Here is a 20,489-nt window from a genome sequence, read left to right as displayed (position 1 = left end):
TATTTATTAAGTATTTGCTGTGTGTTCAGACCTGTGCTAGGATGGAGATATTACAGGAGGCGAAGGCGTAATTATAAACCTCAGGGAACTGGGAATCTGGCTAAATGCATAAAATTGGGTAATGGTTATATAAAATCATGGCATACATATGCCATAAAGTGACACTGTGTGACATAATAATTTATAGACATTAAAAAACAAATTTTTAGAGAACAGTTAAGGACTCTGGGAAAATGTTCCCTATTTCATACAAAGTAAAAAGGCAGGATACACACCTCTACATATGATAAAACCCAAGTTTGGGGCGATTGTTAACTTTACTTGGATGGTTTTTCTTATCTATATTTGTGAGGTGTTTTTGTTTTTTTTTTACAATGAGCATGAATTAATTTTCCATTTTAACTTCTGTAATCATAACAAAATATCCTATGCTTTAAAAATCTAGTTGGGGTACTATGACTTATACACATAAAACAATTAGAGAAAAAAGAAAGATACCAGCAAATGGGAACGTAATAAAACTTGTGGTGTCGCTTTAGTACGACACTCTGCCGGTAAGTTGCAAACCGTGGTGGGAAGGAGCCCACCCTGGAAATCGGTCGTCTAGACCCTCCGCCAGGGTGCTGCCACGCATCAGCTCTGGCAAATCTCTGCCCCTTCCTTGGTCTCTAGCCTTAGCCACAAAATAGGTAGTTGGACTAGAACTACTTGCTCTATCTCCAACAGTCTGTGATCTATAACAGGCCTTCAAGACTTCGCTTGGCTCATTCGTGACTATAAATCTGAAAGTGGTACGATGACAGGTTAACATCGGAGGCACTAAATAGAAGATACCATTATGTGTGGCCCCCGAAACACGTGCTTTCCTGCATTTCTAATTTACTCGCTGTGGAATTATTCTTCCTCTCTGCCACCTACTTATAAAAAACCAGGCCGTCATTATTTTCATACATCTCATCATGGCGTCACAGTTAAAGTAAAAACAAAAGGCAAAAGGGATTATGTTGGGAAGACAACGTAGAGAAGTGCCAAGAAGGAGAAGACCCGCAGTATAATCTCGGTTCAGCCATCCACTGGCTGTGTGACCCTGAGAACGTGACTTAGCCTCTCTGTTCCTCAGTTGTCTCATCTGAGAGGGAAAAAAAATCAGTGATGCCTCAAGGCCGCATAGTGGTTGGCTGGATAGGAAATGAGAAGAGGAGGTGTTGCAGGCAGAGCAAGGGCCCCCTGGGGTAGGAAGGAAAAAAAAACTGCTTTTGGTCATCACCCAGGTTTGGGCCCGCTGGAGACAACATGCTGTCAGATCACCCCCAGAACACGAAGAGAGGACAGGAAAAGGACTGCCTGGCCCTGCGGTCTTCAGCAGGATCCTTTCCAATGAGTCTGTGCTTCTGGAATTAGCTAGTTAACCTTTGCTCTGGGGAGAAAGGAGGCTGAAATGCTGGAAAATCACATTAGCAAAATTTCTCTTTTAACCTTTTCCATATCTCCTTTCCTTTGCTATTTTTGGTCTGACTTAGGCAAGCAACATCAAAAGAAGAAAATCCATCCACTCAAACTGATAGGCTCTCAACTTCCATCCACACATCACCCTTAATTAAAAGAACTCGGAAAAATCACAGCTGGGACAGCTCAACTGGCACCACATTTCTCCTTGTCTAAGTGGAGATTCCAGGATCCACTCTTCCACTCTCCCACTCTCCACACATAAAAATAGACTTTACATTTGACAAAAGGGTGTTCTTTCCTTCGAGCCGGCAAGTGCCAAGGTTATCGTATTACTATCCATGCTGCTTTTCCCCAAGCACATCTAGTTCAGATTAAAAAAAAAAAAATCAGAAGGGAGCATGTCCTTCTAGACAATTCCACTCAACGGTGGCATGATTGAACCTAGTAGTGTGTATGCGCTGGCTTTTGAGGTCATCAAGTCAATTCTTTCTCCTTTGCTTTGTCCTAAAGCAAATCCCTTATGCCTGAGGCAGCACTGTGAGTACTCAAAAGTGACCCCATCTGGCCTGGTTTCAGCTACAGACCCTCAGAAGGCACACACTAGTTTGGAGGGCTTGAGGGATGGCCAGAGATGGAAAGAATCTCCACAGCTTGGTTTTGACTGTTTCTATTCCTCTCCTCCAGTTACCAACTGCCTCAGCACTCCATGTTCATAATGGCTACCATTTATTGAATGCTTACTATACGCCAGGAGTAACGTTAAATATTTCACATGGATGATCCGAGTCAATCTTCACAACCAGTTTACAAGTCAGTTACTATTATATTCATCTTCGCTCTGCAGATGAGAAACCCGAGGCTCAGAGAGGCTAGGTCATTTGCCTCAGATCACATGACTCCTAACAGCCAGAGCCAAGATTCAAATGCAGGCAGTCCAATTTTGAGTCATCCTCTGTCCTCCAGTTGCTCCCAAACTAAGTAGGAGAAACAGCAGCCCGTGGCTCTGGAGAGTTCAGTGCGGAACCCAAGGGCCAGCAGTGAGCATACACAGAGCTTGGCAGCTCTGGGTCTCTTGACCCAGGGGCAAGCTCAACATTCTTCATTGTCTTTTAATCCTCACAGTCTCCAGATCTACAGGCGGCAGAGGGAAGAATGGGGGACAGGAAGAGTTGAGACTGACAGAAACCAGGAGGTCCAGGGACACCGTTAGTAACCCTTGCGCAAAGTGGACTGAACTCTTGGAAGAGGCTGTGCTATTTACTCAAAGGGTTGACTGGACTCAGAGATATGCCAGAAGTGGGTCTCTGTTGAGCTGTCACCATCTGGATGGCAAGAGCCTAAAAGGATTAGACTAAAAGGATTAGCAAACGCTCAGTGTCACCAGGCAGCGGGAAGGACTAGGGGAAGATGAATGCCACGTGTGTGCGTGTGTGCGTCACGGCACTGCCTGCTCTAGAAAAGAAAGGGCAGTACGGAGTGCCTGTCTCCTCAGGTCCCTGGGCTCTTGTCTCTGGGACCCAGGGAGAAATCTCCCTCCCTAATGGGCCGAAGGTGCCCAAGGAAATGAAGGGGCTTCCACCTGGAAAGCCCGGAGCAGTTCCTTGCTGCTTTTCCTTGCATCCCTCAGCGAGCAGCCCCATATCTAAGAGAAGCCCTAGGGTCTTGCTGAGGAGCCAGTCCCCTGGGAGCTTGGCCCCACTGTTTTCTTCCAAATCAACCCTCAGAGAGACACGTGGATGCCTCCTGGGCCTTTGGGAAGTCAGGGGGACTACTTGTGTACCGTTTGCATAATGGCTCCTCACGAAAGAACAGAAAGGATCATTCATTTTTGTAATTGGAAGTAGTTGAAATTAGGGCTGAAGAAGACCATTTATTTGGGAGAGAAGACTCGAGGTCTTCCCTTGAACCTGTAGTCCTTAGATGACGCAGCAAAGTGCATTGCTGAGTTCTTTGACCACAGAGTGTATCTGAGTATTATTTCCAAGAGGCAAACTGGATGGGTGAATCTGGACGCATGGGTGAGGGATATAGAAGGTCCGGTGGTGGGCTGGGGGTCTGAAAGCGTGCTGTGATGGTTTGCTTGGCAGGATAAAATAATCTTAGGTTCGGGGAAGAGCTGAGAACTATAGAAAGGCTCAGAGGGCCACTGTTCAGGAAGGAAATCTGGTCCCTAAAGTGACAAGAGATTTTACTTTTCAAATGAAACGAGGTTTCTGTTTTTAGGACAAAAAGCTCAAAGGATTTTAAACTAATGATTATGTTGATAATAATAATATCCAATATGTGCCAGGCACTATTCTCAGTGCTTTATGTGGATTTGCAAATTGTCTCATTTTGAAACTCTCCACAACCCTATGAGGTGAAGACTATTATTATCCCCACTTTATAATTGGGGAATCTGAGGCGCAATGAAGTTAAGTAAACTTGCCCCAAGCTCTCACAGCTAGTAAGTGGAAGAGGTGAGATGCGCAGGAGAAGCCACAACTGGCTAGAAGACCTGTCCGTTGGTTTCAAGGATTTAATAGTTTGGTCATAGTCTTGTAAAACTAGAGAACAGATTGATATAAAGAAAAGTTTCTAGATGTAGATGAAGAATTTGAGGGGCTTCGTTTTGGATGATCTTTCCTCAGAAATGAAGTGAGAATGTTACTAGAAGAGGAGGTGGTAGGGATTAGACAAGAGGGAATGGTAGATGTCAAAAATGGAAGCCTCCTTAGAGATCATCCAGAAGAACCCTCCCATTTTACCAAAGCTAAAAACTGCCTGAGGTTGTCCAGGTAGATCTCCTAATCGTGCTCCATTGTTCATTTCACCACGCCCCTAATCCCCCTACAGTTTATACTGCTTTCCAAGACCATAAGAAACATGGTATCTCAAATGTCATATTTTCTGTAATTTACTCTATAAGCCTTCAACATAAATTGTGTGGTAGAGATGTGGGTGATTTAGTCTGAATCTACACCCTTGCGGCGGGGGGAGGGGGGCAGGGGCGAGGCGAGGGTTCAGTTACACTTACCGGGAAATACACAGTGCAGGAGTGGTTATCTAGCATTTAAAAATTCCAACCAAGAAGTAGTTCTACAAGCACTTTGGGTATCTTTATCTCTAATGAACACCAGAGGCTTTTAAAATTAACATTAAATTTCTCATTGGTGACCTCGGTAGTGTTCAATATATGTTGATTGGCTAGAAATATGGTAGGGGTGTTCCCAAACTAGCAGAAAGAAGATATAAGGATCTAATAAGCTCTGTAATGTTATCCCTTAGAAATGGTACCCTAGGCTTAATTTGTAAATAGTCCTGTGGGCAGCCACTAATGAGGATTCTTGGTTACCTGCAACTTGCCACCAGAATATTGTTTGCCCCACGTGAACCTTCATGCAAGATGCTGTTAGAGCACCTAAAAGGAAAGGCAGCTGGACTTGACTGAGGCTACAGAACAAGCTGTCCAATTATTTTTATGCCTACTTGCTATTATTTTAATGAGAAACAGAATTTTGTCTGAGGCATATTTTAAGTCTGATAGTGAAGTTATGGGGTGAAGACCTATAGTGTTCACTTTAACTATGGCAAGCTACTGATATCCAACAAAACGTACCTAATCATTCGGATGACCAAATCGGCTTAGGTCGGTTTATACAGCTCCACACAACTAACTATAGGTCCCTGTTTTGGACCCAGGTCTAAAGTTAGAGAGCCTCTGTCCTGGGGTGAATGAGAAGTTCCCACCCTGGGTGAATATTGGCAGAGCCGTGCTTGACCCTGTGGCCTCCCTTTTGTGGACCTGGGATTTGCATTTGCCAGAATCTAAGCAGTTTCCCCTGTAGCACCCCCTGGTAGCACCTCTTCTGACCTGCTGAGCACTTGTTAATGACCCCGTGCCAGGCTTCTGCTCTTGCCGCACGCCTCAGCGTTGCCTGGAGGAAGGTTAGTCATGGTTAGTCAACCACGAAAGGCCACTGGGTGTATAGTGTCTGCACACAGGACCGTAAGTGTGTGCACCAAGGGGAGAAAGTTCCGCCGTATTGAGGTACCTTGATGGCACGCTAAGAGGACAAAGTCAAATAGTTCTTTTGTGCAGAAGGGATTTTCTGATCTTCTCAGTACTTTAAACTACGAGTTAATAGAACTTCCCTCAACTAGTGACTTAGCTGTTAGAGGAAGGGGGATAGAGCAGTGCAGAGGGCAGAGACTCACACTTTCCCCAAGGCCTGTTGCAGATGTTTTGTTTGTCCCACGGTTTTTTAAAAAATGGATTTGAGGTGTCTTCAGGTGAGGGGCATGGACTCTCCAGACGGCCGCAGGCCCCACCACTCCACACCTGGCCCAGTTGACACATTTATGTCATCCACCTGGCCCCTGTGATCATCGGTGATTTCAACCCCTGTTGAAATTGAATCCAGACTCTAGAGGCAGGAATAGCTCAGCTAGAATCCTGGCCTCACTAATGAGCCAGCTGTGTGACCTGGAGCTCGTTGCTTCTGTATGTTTTGAACGACCTCCGATTCCTCTTTTATAAAATGAAGATGAGAGTACCTCCTTTCTAGCAATGTTGGGCTGATTCCATGAGATAAGGCATGTAGAAGGCTTAGTGCCACGTCTTCCACACAGTATGGGCTCAGTGAATGGCAGTCAATATTATTCCAGCCTTTATTGATAGCAAGGATGACACCATGAATACCATATAAAGTGACTGCAGTGCATCTGCTTTTTAACAAATGGGTTGGCGTTTGCCATAACATCTAGTTTACAGCATGGCTAAGGACCCATCACTAGCTAACAAGCAAAGAAGAGGAGAAGTCAAAAATAAAATCATTGCCTTGTCTCTACTCACCATTGCAAAGAGCAGATTTGCTTTAACTCAGACGCTGTGACTTGAGGCTAGTCTTGGTTCTCTCAAGTCTTGGATTTCCAACCTGAAAGCCACTCACTAATGCTCACATGGGCCAAAAGCACCTCGCTTGCTTACAGAAGTCACATAAGCGAGAGTGCCTGGTACGATGCCTGGAGCTTAGTGGGCACTCAACAAACGTTCCATCTGAATCCATAGATCTCTGTGTGCAGTCCCAGGGCTAATTAAACTAGTGATTCCCAAAGTGAGTGTGCATTAGAATCACCCATAGAGCTTGTTTTAAAAAATAAAAGGCCTATCCTTATATTTTCTGATTTAAAACATCTGGAGTGTGACCTAGGAAATCATATGTTTAACAAACATCTCTGGTGATTTTGATGCAAGTGGTCCAATTCAAGAAATACTGTTTTAAACTAACCAAGAAGTAGCTTTGGAGATAACAATGAAATACAAGAATATTTGAGACTCTGTAACAGGTTCTGGCTGACTGTAGATGTTGGCAGCCTTTCTACCTTAAATGTGTAAAGGTGTTCACCCACACAGAGACCCACACGCACATGCACACAATTACTGCTGCGCAGGCTGGGTCCTGTCCCTTCCTGTCTCATTCGTTGCTGGTAGCCTGATCCCCTTCTGGGCAGCTGCAAGAATGAGGCCCTGCTGGAATAAGTAACTGGCAAGGCAGGTCAGCCAATCATGGGTAATCGAAAGGGAACTAGTTTTGATTGCAACATTTTTAAAAGGCTTAAAAAAATCCTCACCATCCTTCATCACAAACTGGTTTTACTTCCGAAAATATCCCACAGTAATTGTGGGGAATCTAGAGGCTGAGATCATCCGTTGCAGCAGACAACCGTGCACGGCAGAGAGGATACACCCACCACTATCAAAAGGGTACGACTTGAAGGGTCAAAGGCAACTAAAATCTTAGTGAAGAAGCTCCCAGAATTTATCCATGGAGAAAGGCAAACGTTGCCCAATAGGTGAAGTGTATATTTGAGGGACTCTTCCTCATCTTCAAGAGTCTCCCAGTGCCCCCTGCCTGCCCACCATCCATTTGATGCCCCCACTTTCTTGGGAAGGTGCCTTCTTTGGGGCACTTGCCTGTCTTGGAAAATCTCCCCTAAGGATTCCGCAAGGTAATAGGCAGTAACCCGGTCAAAGAATTCTGGTTGAAATCTTAATGGCTGCTAAGGATTTAACTCACTCACTTTCAGATAGTATGCTTGCATTTTAGCACAGCCCTGTAAGTGCCGTTACACAAATAAATACATTAGTAGAATTTCAGAGCAACGGCAGACTGCCCTAGGGGGGCAATATTTAGGGTAGTAGGGTGCCATGTGGCAGCCTTCGAATGACACTGGGTAAGCTTCTAATGACTTCTCTGGAGCAGTCCTCAGCTCCGATATGTTCGAGAGCGACATTACTTCCCTTTCCTCCCCTCTACCTCACAATGTGTTCTTGGCACCAGCCTTGAAAATGGAGTCGATTTTTCCGGTTGTTAGGGAACCAGACAGAATTCGAGTTGTGTTGTACTCCCTGGTTCTCACCCTGTTTCAGGGAAGTCAGACAGCTGAGGAGCAGAGGCTCCGTGCCTCCTCCTGGCATGCCTTGACCCAGAGAAGCAAAGTGGAAAGGCAGTTGCCACTGCATGCCAACCTTAACTCTCTCGGGCAGGTTGTTTCTAAAAGGGACACTTTGGGTGTGGCAAGAAGCCAAGACTCTGTCATCTCATCCTGGCTCATGAGCTACCTCCTCTCTCAGCCTGCCTTCCAGTCTTCCAAATCCCTACAAAAAGCAACCCTAAGTAGACGCTCTCATCAGACATCTAATCATGCCACCTACAGACATGGCTGAACGGGACACAGCGTTGCTGGGAATGTGATAGGGACATCCTTGAATGAGCCAAATGTGTCTCTTACAGAACCTTCTTTGGAAGGCAAAGAGGTACAGATAGGGGTAAGAGCTCGTCTGGGAGAGCCTTTTTCTTTGGTAATCGCGGTCTCCCTGCTCTGGACTCTTCCTACTCAAAGTGGTTTGAATATCAGCAGCACTGGCATCACCCCAGAGTTTGCTAGAGATGCAAATTCTCGGACGCTACCACAGACCTATTGAATCAGGACCTTCATTTTAACAAGATTCCCGGGTGACTGTTGTGCCCATAAAAGGTTGGGAGGTGCTGTTCTAGACTGAACTGGGTCCCATAGGGTTAAGGGGTCCTTGGCAACTCTGTTTCCTCTCCTTATCCCTCCAGAGCTACCATTTAGGGTCTGTGAGGGGGAGAATGCTGCCTTGTAATCCCTACATTCTACGTGCCAGCCCAGGGAAAGGAAACTTTCCTATGAGACTTTTCAGCTTCCTCACCACCTTACTCCCCTCCTATGACCTCGGTTCCACGCTGGTGTATCTCCCGCCAATGCCCACAGAGGCACCTTCAGATTCAACAACAGCCTCTTTTTTTTTTTCTTTTGGCAGTGCATATGAAAAGTTTACACTTTTTTAGCCCATTTAATCGAGGTATGGTTGACATATAAAAAAATGCCATACGTATTTGCCTCCTAAATCAAATGAATCCCTATGAACTGTGGCTGCTCCCCCAATTACCACAAGGGCCAGGTTCGACATGGTGAAGCCGCACCTGCCCTCTGCCCTGTGTACTTACACCGAACCTCCCATGGGCAGGTAGCTTTTTACTTTGGCCTGTAGAGGTCTTCCATGACCAGGGCCAGCTGATCTTTGCTTTGGGTAGAGCCAACAGCCACTCTGTGCATCACGTCCAGAAACACACCCATTTGAGTAGCTTTCCTTCCTGGAAACTGAGGCATTATGGTTCCCACAGTCTCTGGTTTTGAAGCAAATATTCCTGGGGCGCCTGGGTGGCTCAGTTGTTAAGCATCTGCCTTCGGCTCAGGTCATGATCCCAGGGACCTGGGATCGAGCCCCCCATCGGGCTCCCTGCTCTGCTGGGAGCCTGCTTCTTCCTCTCCCTCCCACTGCCCCTGCTTGTGTTCCCTCTCTCACTGTGTGTCTCTCTGTCAAATAAATAAAATAAAATCTTAAAAAAAATAAAGCAAATATTCCCGTTAGGTATGCTAACCCCTTTTCGGCCACTTTCAGCTAGATTCCTGTATGACGTAAAATGCTGTCACCCCTAAAGTAGAGTTGCAGGCCCTCGGGAGGCTAGATCAAGACCAGGGATATTCTGACCGAGAAGGGTCAGGAAAGTCCAGAGCGGAGAACAGTGCCTGGGTAAGTTTATTGTGGCTGGGATGCCAGTCAGGGGCCACTCGGAGAGCAGCAAGAGGTTGTGGGCCACTCGGAGAGCAGCAAGAGGTCGTGGGCCAGGCAGGCAGAGCCAGAGGGGGTAATTATGGCAAGAGAAGAAGCAGAGTGTGAAAGAGGACAAATTCTGCCTGGGTTCACCTTTTGCCAAGGACTGACCCCTTTTGGGGGGCTGCTGCCCTCGCTCAAGTCTCGTCCCCCACACAGGCTGAGGCTATTTGTAGCTCTACGTCTGGAGCGCAGACATTTCCCGAGCGGGAGGGAGTTCCTTTTGCGTCTGCACGACTCCCACACTCCCGCTGAAGAACACCCATCGCCCCCACCTAAGGTTTGAATTGCACCCTCCTGTGGGCATTTTATCTAATTAGACCCGAAGTATCAAAGCCAAAGGAACAAAGTCAAAATGTGACTTCTTTTAACCGACCAGGTAAGGTATGCAGATAATATTCCTGACCCGCAGAGAAGGTAGAAAGTTTTGTCAAAGGTCCTTCAAATCTGTTCGCAGTCTCCATCTGAGTTCAGAGCTAAAGCAGCCGAAGAAGCATGTTTACTCTCCCAAAGTTACGAATTCCCTCTTCTCAAATTCTGGCCCTCTCTGAAAATCCACGCCGTCTATTAATCCTTTAACCCACCGTATAAAAATGACAAATCTCTTACCCACAAAGGAAGACGAACAACAACACCTCGGGAGCCTTATTTATTTTCCAGTCTCTTAAAATGAAATCAGCCAATCACCTCTGACTACCCCTCATAATGACATTTCAAAATAAATCCACCAGGAGCCAAAACCAGAGCATAAAAATCTCAACCAGCTCCCACTGTTCTCATTCCATCCTGGGGAGGAGGGAGAAAAGGCAGAACTACAGAAACCTCGGATAGAGGTCGAAGTGGGGGGATGTGGAAAACTAGCTTCATTTTAGGGGGGAAAAGTTTAAATTGCGGAGAGGAAGAAAAACCGTGGCTCGTTTGGCTGTACGCAGAGAGAGCGAACAATAGTTTTCTTTGTTCCTTCCGCTCAGACCCTTCCCGGCCGTCCCCCGCCCCCACTTAGTAGATCAACAGGAAGCTGCCTTCTGGGGAGGCGGTGCACTTTGCTAGAAGCTCACCTTTACAGCCTGCTGATTGCCATCTATTTTTATGGCCCAAATGAACAGCATCACCTTCCTCCCTCCTCTCCACATAAAAAATAGATTTAAAAAAACCCATAATAAACCTTGTGAGAAGGTGACTTAAGTCTTTGGCACCACGGAGGCGACCTCTTCGTGCTTCAGTGGGCTAAGCCAGCTGGCCAGAGGGACTGAGAAGTGGGCTAAGCCAGGGAGCTTGTTGAAGGCTGGCCAGCAGACAGAGGAGAGGGACAGCAGCAGAGGCACAAAGATGGGGAGCTGGGGGTGGGCGGGCGGTGGAGCGGGAGCAGTGGACATCGGTTAGCATAACGCAGATCTGTTTGAGGGCAGGAGCAGTGATGCTGGAGGTCTTCACCCTGGGTCCAAAGACTACTCAAAAAAGACCAACACGAAAACCCAACCAAACCCACCAAAGAGCAGAGAAGCAGATCAGGGGAGACATTTCCTTCCCAAATGGACCTAAACAGTTAAAAGGATCCTGGCAATTAGAATAATTAGATAATTAGATTGTGACTCTGTGGGCAAAGAGACGGAAACCTGTCTCAGCTAAGTACACTTGGTAGCGAAATGCGCTCAGTTATAAAAGGAGCGTGCTCTCAGCAGGTATATTTCACGGGGCTCGAAAAAAAAATTAATGGAATAAAAATGTGCAGCTGATGAGTTAGGTTTAGGCAGCCAAAGGGATTTTGCCTGGGGCTCCATTAGAGCCTGCACTCCTAAGTCCCACCATCACTATTGCGCCTCCATCAACAGATTTTTATTTAAGCCAACACGTTTAGAGCACAATTCCGTGGTGAATAACCTTTAAGGTTACATTTGCCTTTTCCTTGCTTCTTGCAAACAGTGCGTAATCCACGAGCACATTTGTTGGCTGTAAAGGTGTACAACAGCAATTTTTGCAATGACAGTGCGGAGAGGGAATATGAGATCTGTGTGCTAATGAGCTGACACTGCAGAGGCTGGGGCGATGTAGTGTGCAGTGCACTACAATTGCACAGCAGCAAGACACAGGAGGGGACTTCAAGGGAATCCGAGGGGGCTCCCGAGGAACCAGGACAGCCAAGCCACGCAAATGAGACCGGGCCCTCCCTCGGTGTTTCCACAACCCCCACAGCCCGCGGACCATCAGATGGGGTTTTTCAAGAGCAGACATGTAACTTAAAAACATGTGTGTACATCTCTTTTTATACACACTGATTGTGCGTGTGAACGCATGGATCCTGAAACCGCGGCAGTCACACCTCCCTCCTTTCCAGGGTCATCTAGCTAAACTGAAAAGTCAGACAGCAAACTCAATTAATTCCTATGAAATGGGACCAGATGCTCCAAATCAGAGGAGTGTCTTCAATAAACTTCAATTCACCTCTGAACCGAGATCCCAAATGAACTACGATTCAAAGCCAAAGAGGCTTTTATTGTCCTCTTAAGACACGGAACGAAGTTGGAGTCTGTCTAAGTAAAACTCTTGGGGGTTGTGCAAAAAAAAAGAAAGAAGAAAGAAAGAAAGAAAAGAAAGAAAGAAAGAAAGAAAGAAAGAAAGAAAGAAAGAAAAAAAAATTTTTGGTTGCTGGTGAAGAAGAGTCTTTAAATAACTGCTGCCGGGATTCATTGTGAGGAAACCTTCTGAATACGTTGGGGGAAGGGATGTGGAGCAGGACACATACAAAAAGCATTAGCCTTTGTTTATTCTTCAGGAGTTTGTTTACCTGCATACCTAAGCCCTGGAAAGTGTGTGCCCGCCCAAGGATTGGGGACGCAGGGAATATCCTGGGAAGAAATCAATTCTAGGGCTAGGACAGGCTGAAACTAGGAATTCTGAACGGAAATAGGGGAAAGTTTCTTTAATTTTTGCCTTCCTGTTCCATACTGAACCAGATAGGAGAGGTGGGGGTGACCAGATTTGGACTCATCAGGGGTTTTCGCCAATTCGCCCTAGGTCGCCAGGAAGGGGCAGGAGAGAGCATCCGGGGGTTTCTTCTCTGCACAACAGTGCAATCAGTTGGAAGAATGGAACCTGGAGTCACCTGCCAGACTTGAGCCCTGAACTAGTACTGTTATGCCAGCAACTGAGATATATGATCTCTCTTTCTTGGGGGCGGGGGGGGGGGGAGAACAATTAAGGCCGGGGGTGGGGGGTGGGGGGGATGAGCTATACCTCCAGAGCTCCCATGGACCCTAGAAATGCTTGTTTTCTGCATTCAGAGACGATCAGACTGTGGTTGGACTAGTCATCTTTCTCATACTAAGCTTCTAAGCAGCAGCTGCCCGGAGACAGCTTCGGGATCTGGCCCCCATTCAATGATTGTGACATTCAGAGAGGAACTGTTTCGGGGACCAGAGAAGATGGTAGCTTTCCTCCTATGTCTTCTGAGCTGTGAAGTCTGAGAGTGCAACAGGCAGCTGGGTACACATCATTGGTTTCTGGATATTTCCCCTGTGTGTGTCTTTGTGTGCATATATGTGTATTTGACATAACTAAGAGCAAGGTCACTTTTTTGTTTTGTCTTTCTTGTTGCCCAGTGAGCCACACCCATTATTCACATTTTCAAGCCCCCGGCCATAACCTAGCCTTGTAAGCTTTTAAACAGAAGTGCTGTGGATTGGGCATATGGGAGCTGATCAATTTCTTTTCCTTTCCCATGGTTGTTGCTTTATTGACCAGGGAGGTTAAGACATTAAGGCAACTCAACACTGATATGAATGACTTATTGCCTCAATTGTTCTCAAGCTTGAGCTTTTCACGCGGCAAGTATCATTTCCTTCCTGCTACTTGGTAGGGTTCCGATGGCCCTGAGCAGGTGGGCGTCAATCTGAATTGACCATAGAAAAACAGGACCCAAGACCTTGGAAAACAATTATTCCTAAGAAGTTAATTGGCACTCTTATCCCAGTCCTCATTAGTAGAAAGACACTAAGGTGAGTTGAAATAAATATTATTCATTATTATTAATAAATCATGCTAGTTTTCTGTATTTGGTTTTAAATCTGTTCTAATTGATACTTAGGAAACTGCATTTGAGATTCAGCCTCTTGACAAGATCACAGTGCTGCAGGATTAAGAGTCAGATGTGTGTTGTAAGTGCTGTAGCGACAGGCTGGGATTACTGAAATAAGATGCAAAGTATAGACAGACATTTTGTAACTTTCACACTTAGCTGGAATTAATAAGTTCCTATTTTTGTCAATGTCGGAAAGCCAATGAATGTCAAATACAGAGTATCTCAGAACATGTTCATATAAGGATCTGTACCTTCAGCTAAAATTTTCTTAAACCTGCTAAAGTGTCATATTTCATGCAAAGTACTTCACCACCATCCCCTTGACCTAAGCCTTCAAAATCCAAGGAAACTGTGCCCTTGGTGACCCTTTCAACAGTTTTTGGAAGTCACATATCCCTTGAGGTAGAAGAATTTGAAGGAAGTTATATACAAAGTTTCCCGCAATGAAATATAAATATCATTTCTCTCTTGAAATAAAATAAACTCCAAATGCCAAACTATACCAGCCATAAAAGCAAAACATATTTATGCCATCATCAGCCTCATTGTTGTGAAAACTTTTAGTAAAATAAGCTTAGATGAAGAATTACCAGTCTTTCTCATAAAACATTCCATTCAAGAAAAACCTGTGTCCAACAGGCTATGGTCATTTGGTTTCCCATGGTTTTACTCCTCAACATGTCCCCTTTCCAGGAGAATAATCACGGAGCACAACTAGGTATTTCAGAAATGGCTTTGGGGCTGATGAAATTCCTCTCTTTTGATATTCAGGTTTTCTGCAGCAAGCCTCTCCCCTCCCCTCCACCTTTTGCTCTAAGAACTGTGTGGTCCTTAAGAATTGGGGGGGGGGGTGAACAATACTGGGGGAGATAGAACTAGCTTCCCAAATAGTAACCCGAGCCCTTTCTTCTCCCTACCCTTCAGTTTGCCAGGCATTCATCACTTGTAATGAGTTTGTTGTCTTATCAGTTCCTATCAGAGCTCTCTCAGTAAGAAAGGTGATATTATAGGACAGAAAGAGGCCAGGGAACCCAGCCTGATCTGTGCCTCAAGGTCACTTGTTTGCAGAATTTCTCATGTTTGGCTCCTAAATATTAGGTGATTGTCAAATTCAGCTCATTCCTACAGCCAGGCGGGAGCTTTAACAGTCAAGTAATGTACATCCTGAATTGACTCAATCAAGAGGTTTCTTTTTTTTCATCCCATCTGAAGAAATTTCCCTGAACAACCATGCTATTTTTTTCTTTCTTTTTTTTTCCCAGCCAAAAGAGGGGGGTGTGGGGGAGGGAACGCCAGTTTAGCAAGGAGGAAAATAAAACTTCTGCATCTAACATTATTCACAACAGAGTTTTGTGCACTGCCTGAAGTCCCTCAGCAGGAACCTACGGAGTTGATTGATGTCGCATGAGACCTGGATTGACCAGAGCCCCTGAAATGTCTACTGAGGCAATCACCCCCCCTCGAGCACACACGCAGACCCCAAGTCCCACGAGCAAAATGCAAATGAGGTCCCGAAGGTCCCAAAGGGAGGAAAAACAGATCTACTTACAAGCATTAGTCACAGAAAAACTATTGGAAGAATCCAAGTGATCTACGTGGTAATTCAAATGGAAGGGCTTCTCCGTGGTGTTCTGGTTGGTGTTGTATAACTGCACGGCAAAGCGGAAAGCGCTGTGCTCCTGCACCGTGTTTCTCATGAAAAGTCCACCTAGAAGCAAAAGGAACCGAGATTTGGTTCGTGTCCCCCCCCCCCCCCGGACCGGCTAGAAATTGGGGAGCAATACAGATAGGGGATATCTCTCAATGGCACTGGGGTGTGCGGTGATTATTGATTTTCAACCTGTGTGTCTTTCTAGACTCTTGTGAACTCAATTTTGGCCAAGAGAAACCAGATTTTCCTCCTGACTGAAGAGGAGGAGAAGAGGCCGGAGACAAGGGGGAAAGGGGAGAGGGGGAAGAGGGGGCTGCTTTGGGGTAGGACGATGGAACCAAGCGCGGGACTTGGTTCTTTCTCAGGCAGTAGCTTCCTCTCCACTTCTCCCCCCCCCCCACCGCCCCGCCAACCCCGACGCCCATCTCCACAAGCTGGCTCATCTTTTCCTGGTGCAAAGGGAAGGGTTGCGAAGAAAAACAATTCCATTCCCCCTGCTGCCCCATCCTGTTCCCGGTAGCCATCTCCCACCCCACCGGACAATACGGGGGTTTGGTTCAGTAACCAATTCTAACTTCTCGACTTGTAAATACAAGACAGAAGCTGAGAGAACTCTCTCCCAGCGCCCGGGAGCCGGGCTCCAGACAGACACAGCGGCAATTCATGAATTCGTGGTCTGCGTGACTTAGCCGCCCGCCCGCCGGCTCGCTCGCACGGCTCCCTGCCTCACCCCTGCCTCCTACCCCATCCGCCACCGACTCCGGCTGCCGCCCGGGTCTGGGGATCCAGGGTGGGCTTCCAGCTCCCCCAGCTCTAGCCGGTCTCCGACAGACGGACACGCGGGACGGGGCGCCCTGGCGCGGCCAGACAGGCGGCATCACCCTGGGACAACTTCCAGCCGCGGCACGCACGCCATGGCAAAGTCCAGAGCAGCCAGACGAAAAGCCGCGACTCTTCGCCCCTTTGCAGCCTCCCGGCCTCCCGCATGCTTCCCCTGCTCCGCTCCTCTCGAAAACCCCGGCAGCCCACCGCTCCCGTCCCCAGCCCCAGGAGACCCCCTCCCGTCCCCGCCGCTCCCCAGACCAGCCGGCTCCCTGGGGCTCAGATCCCCGCGGTTCCTGCCCGGTCCCCGTCCCCGGTCCCCTCCCCAGGCCATGCAGGATGGGGACCCGCGGCCGCAGCAGCCCCGCCGGGGCAGTGATCTCGGGCGCAGGGGAGCCCGGCCCCACTGGCTGCTTGCTCGCGCTTACCTATGCTGATGGTGTTGGGGAATCCTCCGTGAGAATGACCCAAAAGCCCCAGGACTAAAAGGAAGACCGCCCGGAGCACGTTTTGCCCCATTTTCTTCTGCCTGGCCATGCTACGCCTAAAACGAAGCTGACAAGAGCATGGGCGCAACTCAGGAGTCGTCAAAATAATAATAGAAAAAGAAAAAGAATTCGCCGGCTCTTACACCCCCTCCCTTCAACTTGCTTTCGCTCACTCTTCCTTTCCACCCCACACTAGTCCTCCTCCTCCACCGCCTCCTCTCTCTCTCTCTCTCTCTCTCTCAATCTCTCTCTCTCTCTCCCTTTCTTGCTCCCTCTCCAGGCTCTCTCACACCCCCTCCCCGCCCCCCACCTCACTTCTGTCTTCACACCAATCTGGAAGGCGGGTTCATTGGCTGCAAGCTCGGTTCGCCAAAGCGATCTCTCTCCCTATCACTACGAGAGGGAGAATGAGAGAGAGAGAGAGAGAGAGAGAGAGAGAGAGAGAATAAAAACCTAAAACACCGAACAAAACAAAAAAGGACAAAACACCGAGAAACAACACAAACAAACAAACAAACAAACAAAAAAACCCCCAAAGAAACAGAGAGAGAGAGAGCGCGAGACAGAAAGAAATTATAAAGAAAATCCGAGACTTTTCTTCCCCCAGAAGATGGTGGGTCTAAAGAGGGGAAAAAAGAAGGAAAGAGCGAAAAGGCTCAGCGCCGGTGAATTGGGCTCTTCCAATTGGGCCGGTAGGGGGATATTGATCAAAGTTGATCTGACGTGGAATTAAAGCCGCACACCGCTTAGCTCCACTGCAAACTGCAGCCCCGGACTGCAAAGCCTCGGCGCTGGCGTTTGTCAACACCGGAGATGGGATCGATAGAAATACACTAGTCTTCACGTGGGCTACCCTTTCAAGCGGCAACTGGCCCTTTAAAAAAAAAGGAAGAAAAGCTGCATTGCCTTAGCGTTTGCGTGTCTGTCTTGAAGAAGAGGGGTCTTGCGGGGGGGGCGGTTAGCGGTTACTCCGGAGTCTTTGTAGAGACTCGGAGAAGCAGTTCCCATCACAATGCGCCCGAAGATGCTGCGCATGCCTGGCCCTGCCGCTCAGTTTTTACAGCAGAGATCCGAGGGCGAGTGAACAACCGTCCCCCACCCCATGGCTCTGGGAGGCCAGTACCTCCCCTTACCCAAGTGCACAGCCGGGCTTGCGGCGGGGAGAGGGCCGTGATGGGCAGTGTGAGGCTGACTGTTTTGGAGGGCGTAGAAAAGTATGTGCGTGGAAGTGGTAACTAAAAGGTTAATGAAAAGGACGCTCAGTCCCACCGAGAAGGAGGATAGAAGTGTGGGAATGTGCTGGGATAAGGGTAGGGGATTGAAAGTTAAGGTTGGAAGAAACTGTTCCTAGCTGCTTTGCTCCCTTGCCGTAGCCTCTGGACCAAGCAGCCTGGGCCCCTGACTGATGACCCCAGAGGCTATCAATTCCCCTCCCCCCCCAGTTCTCTTTTACTCCCTGTTCTAAGGGGAGGAAAGAACCTTCCGAGTCAGGCAGTGTGGCCTGGATCTCTATTGGGGGATGGTCCCCTCCACAAGATCTTGTGTTGGGCTGCAGACTCTTCTCCCTAGCCCCTTTCTCCAGTGGTGGGAGAAAAGAAGCTTCCTTATCTCCCAAGTCTTTCACTCCTACTCCAGCTACTCTGGAAGAGACAAGTTTTATTTCTCTCCGTGCCAGTAACGCTCCTCTTCATATCCTCTCCTCCTGGTCTATGGGAAAAATGAACTTTGCTGCCAGTGTACAGGAAACTGGTATGCGTGGAGCAGGGGATACGGGGCAGGGGCTCAACTGGTCCACCAGTGACTCCAGAACTTTGGATTTGGCATGACACAGATTGGAGCCTGGAATAGAAAGTTTCCAAACCCTCGAGCAACCAGAAAAATGGTTCTAGGCTCTCCCCAACTTTGTATCCATTCTGATAATGCAAAATCTGTATTTCACCACTCATGGAAATCTTTTATCTCCATTTAGATAGTACATGCTAGGAATGGAAGAGAAACCTGGCTGGCACAGGAGACTGAATTTGCAAGTGGCTGGAGCATTAGGGCCAAGGAGGTAGCAGAGACCAGGTTGGCCATGCCTTGACAAGTGTGGAGAGTGACATGGCATGGTTCAGGAATGTAGGCTTAGAAGACAGGTTTACATTCAAGCCTATATTACATATAGGCTGTGTGTGACCTTGAATGACTTTCTTAATCTCAACTCCAGTTTTCTCATCTGCAAAATGGGAATATTACTACTTCTTTCCTTGTAAAGTGGTTGTGGATTAGATAAGGATTAAATAAAATAGTGGACACAAAAACATCTAATTCAGTGCCTGACTCACAGAAGAATCAATAAGTGTTCATTTCCAAACTCTCTTCCCTCTTTCTCACCTTTTAAAAGTGCCCTTTCTCCCCCGAAGTGCCTCATGCTCTCAGCCTCCCCTTTCTCCACCATCCCCAGACCTCACACTCTGCGACCAAGTCTTTGCCAGTGTTCCAACAAAATCCTCCCATCAGGGTTCCTCAAGAACCCTTGGAGACAGGAGAGAATCTGGCAGATGAATCTTTACTAAGGTTCTAATGGCAGGCGGTGACAATTTGATATGAAAAATGACATTCAGAGAACCTCTCGTCTGTGTCAGGCCCTATACGCTCCTCCTTTTCAATGACATAGTTGCATTGTAATAGGAGCCTTCAGTGCCTTGACCCAAAGGACTAACTCTTTTTTTTTTTTTTAAGATTTTTTTATTTATTCAACAGAGATAGAGACAGCCAGCGAGAGAGGGAACACAAGCAGGGGGAGTGGGAGAGGAAGAAGCAGGCTCATAGTGGAAGAGCCTGATGTGGGGCTCGATCCTATAACGCCAGGATCACGCCCTGAGCCGAAGGCAGACGCTTAACCGCTGTGCCACCCAGGCGCCCCCCAAAGGACTAACTCTAATGAGGAGTTTCTGTTTGATTTCAGGTGTGGTGTTGACAATACATTTTGGATGGAGGGGGTTGGCTTTCAGCACACCTCACTTCACTCCCGAAAGCATCCGGGTCCCCATCCGTGCTTGGCTAGCCATCAGAAGAGGTGGATGAAGAGATCTGTGGCCACTTTCACTGTCATTTGGCTTGAAGAGTAACGGGGTGGATCAGTAACAAACAGATGAGCAGAAGAAAGGCATTTCAGCGCCTCTGCCCTTGAAAATCCTCCATTGGATTCATCACTGTAAATGGCACCTACCCTTCCTGTTCTCAGTCTCCCCTGCCCACTACCTGTTTTCCTCTCTTTCATCTGCTGCCACTTTTTTAACTTTTAGCTGTCAGCGGCAGCTGTTGGCAGAATTGGATTAGTCCCATCTGAGCCAGCAGGGACACAATGGTGAACCAGGCATATTGCTGTTGGTTGAAAAGTCCGTATAATACATGCAAATTCTTTTGCATTCAATCTCTCACACAAGAAAGCAGTGAGATGCTTTTTGAACTTCAGCTTTGTTTTTCCAGTGAGGAGCCAGAGATTGTACTAGCAACATCATAGCTGCCAGAAGTTGCCAACAAAGCCCCACATCTAGCTCTCTCTCTGTGGTGAAGAGGGATCTCTGCTGGATTCGGAATTACCTGGTAGTCTTAGGACCCATGGTCTGCATTTCTAATGAGCTCTACGAGACAGTTTAAGCGGCAAGAAAAGAATTCATTGCAGTTCTTTTGGAGAAGTTGTTTGTATTCTCTCATGAAGTGGTTAGTCAGCTGTAGCCACAAGAGGGGACACGAGAGAGACACCGGATAATAAAGTTTATTAGACTCACAAGTTTTAGAGAAACAGAGTCACTGTATGCCATGCAGGAAGGCCTC

At 47.3% G+C, this 20,489-nt stretch overlaps 1 protein-coding gene across 3 annotated transcripts in view; it reads right to left on the bottom strand.

Moving 5' to 3' along the window:
• Window positions 1-17,356, bottom strand: part of GRIA3 (glutamate ionotropic receptor AMPA type subunit 3) — a 273,921-nt gene extending 256,565 nt beyond the window's left edge. Inside the window, exons 1-3 of one of the 3 annotated variants that reach the window (XM_057314146.1) lie at window positions 16,981-17,356; window positions 16,611-16,737; window positions 15,259-15,417 (exon numbers count right to left, since the gene is read on the bottom strand). In XM_057314146.1, coding sequence (XP_057170129.1) covers window positions 15,259-15,417; window positions 16,611-16,719 — 268 coding nt within the window. In that variant the 5' untranslated portion in view covers window positions 16,720-16,737; window positions 16,981-17,356. Of the gene's footprint in view, window positions 1-15,258; window positions 15,418-16,610; window positions 16,913-16,980 lie in introns of those variants that run through there. The other 2 variants (XM_026520521.4, XM_048213511.2) reach the window with 2 other exon arrangements.
• Window positions 17,357-20,489: the final 3,133 nt, after the last annotated feature.

This window comes from Ursus arctos, chromosome X (genome assembly GCF_023065955.2).
Source record: "Ursus arctos isolate Adak ecotype North America chromosome X, UrsArc2.0, whole genome shotgun sequence".
Classification (NCBI taxonomy): domain Eukaryota; kingdom Metazoa; phylum Chordata; class Mammalia; order Carnivora; family Ursidae; genus Ursus; species Ursus arctos.
The sequence above is the reverse complement of the archived record's forward strand: the minus strand, read 5'-3'. Positions and strand labels throughout refer to the sequence as shown.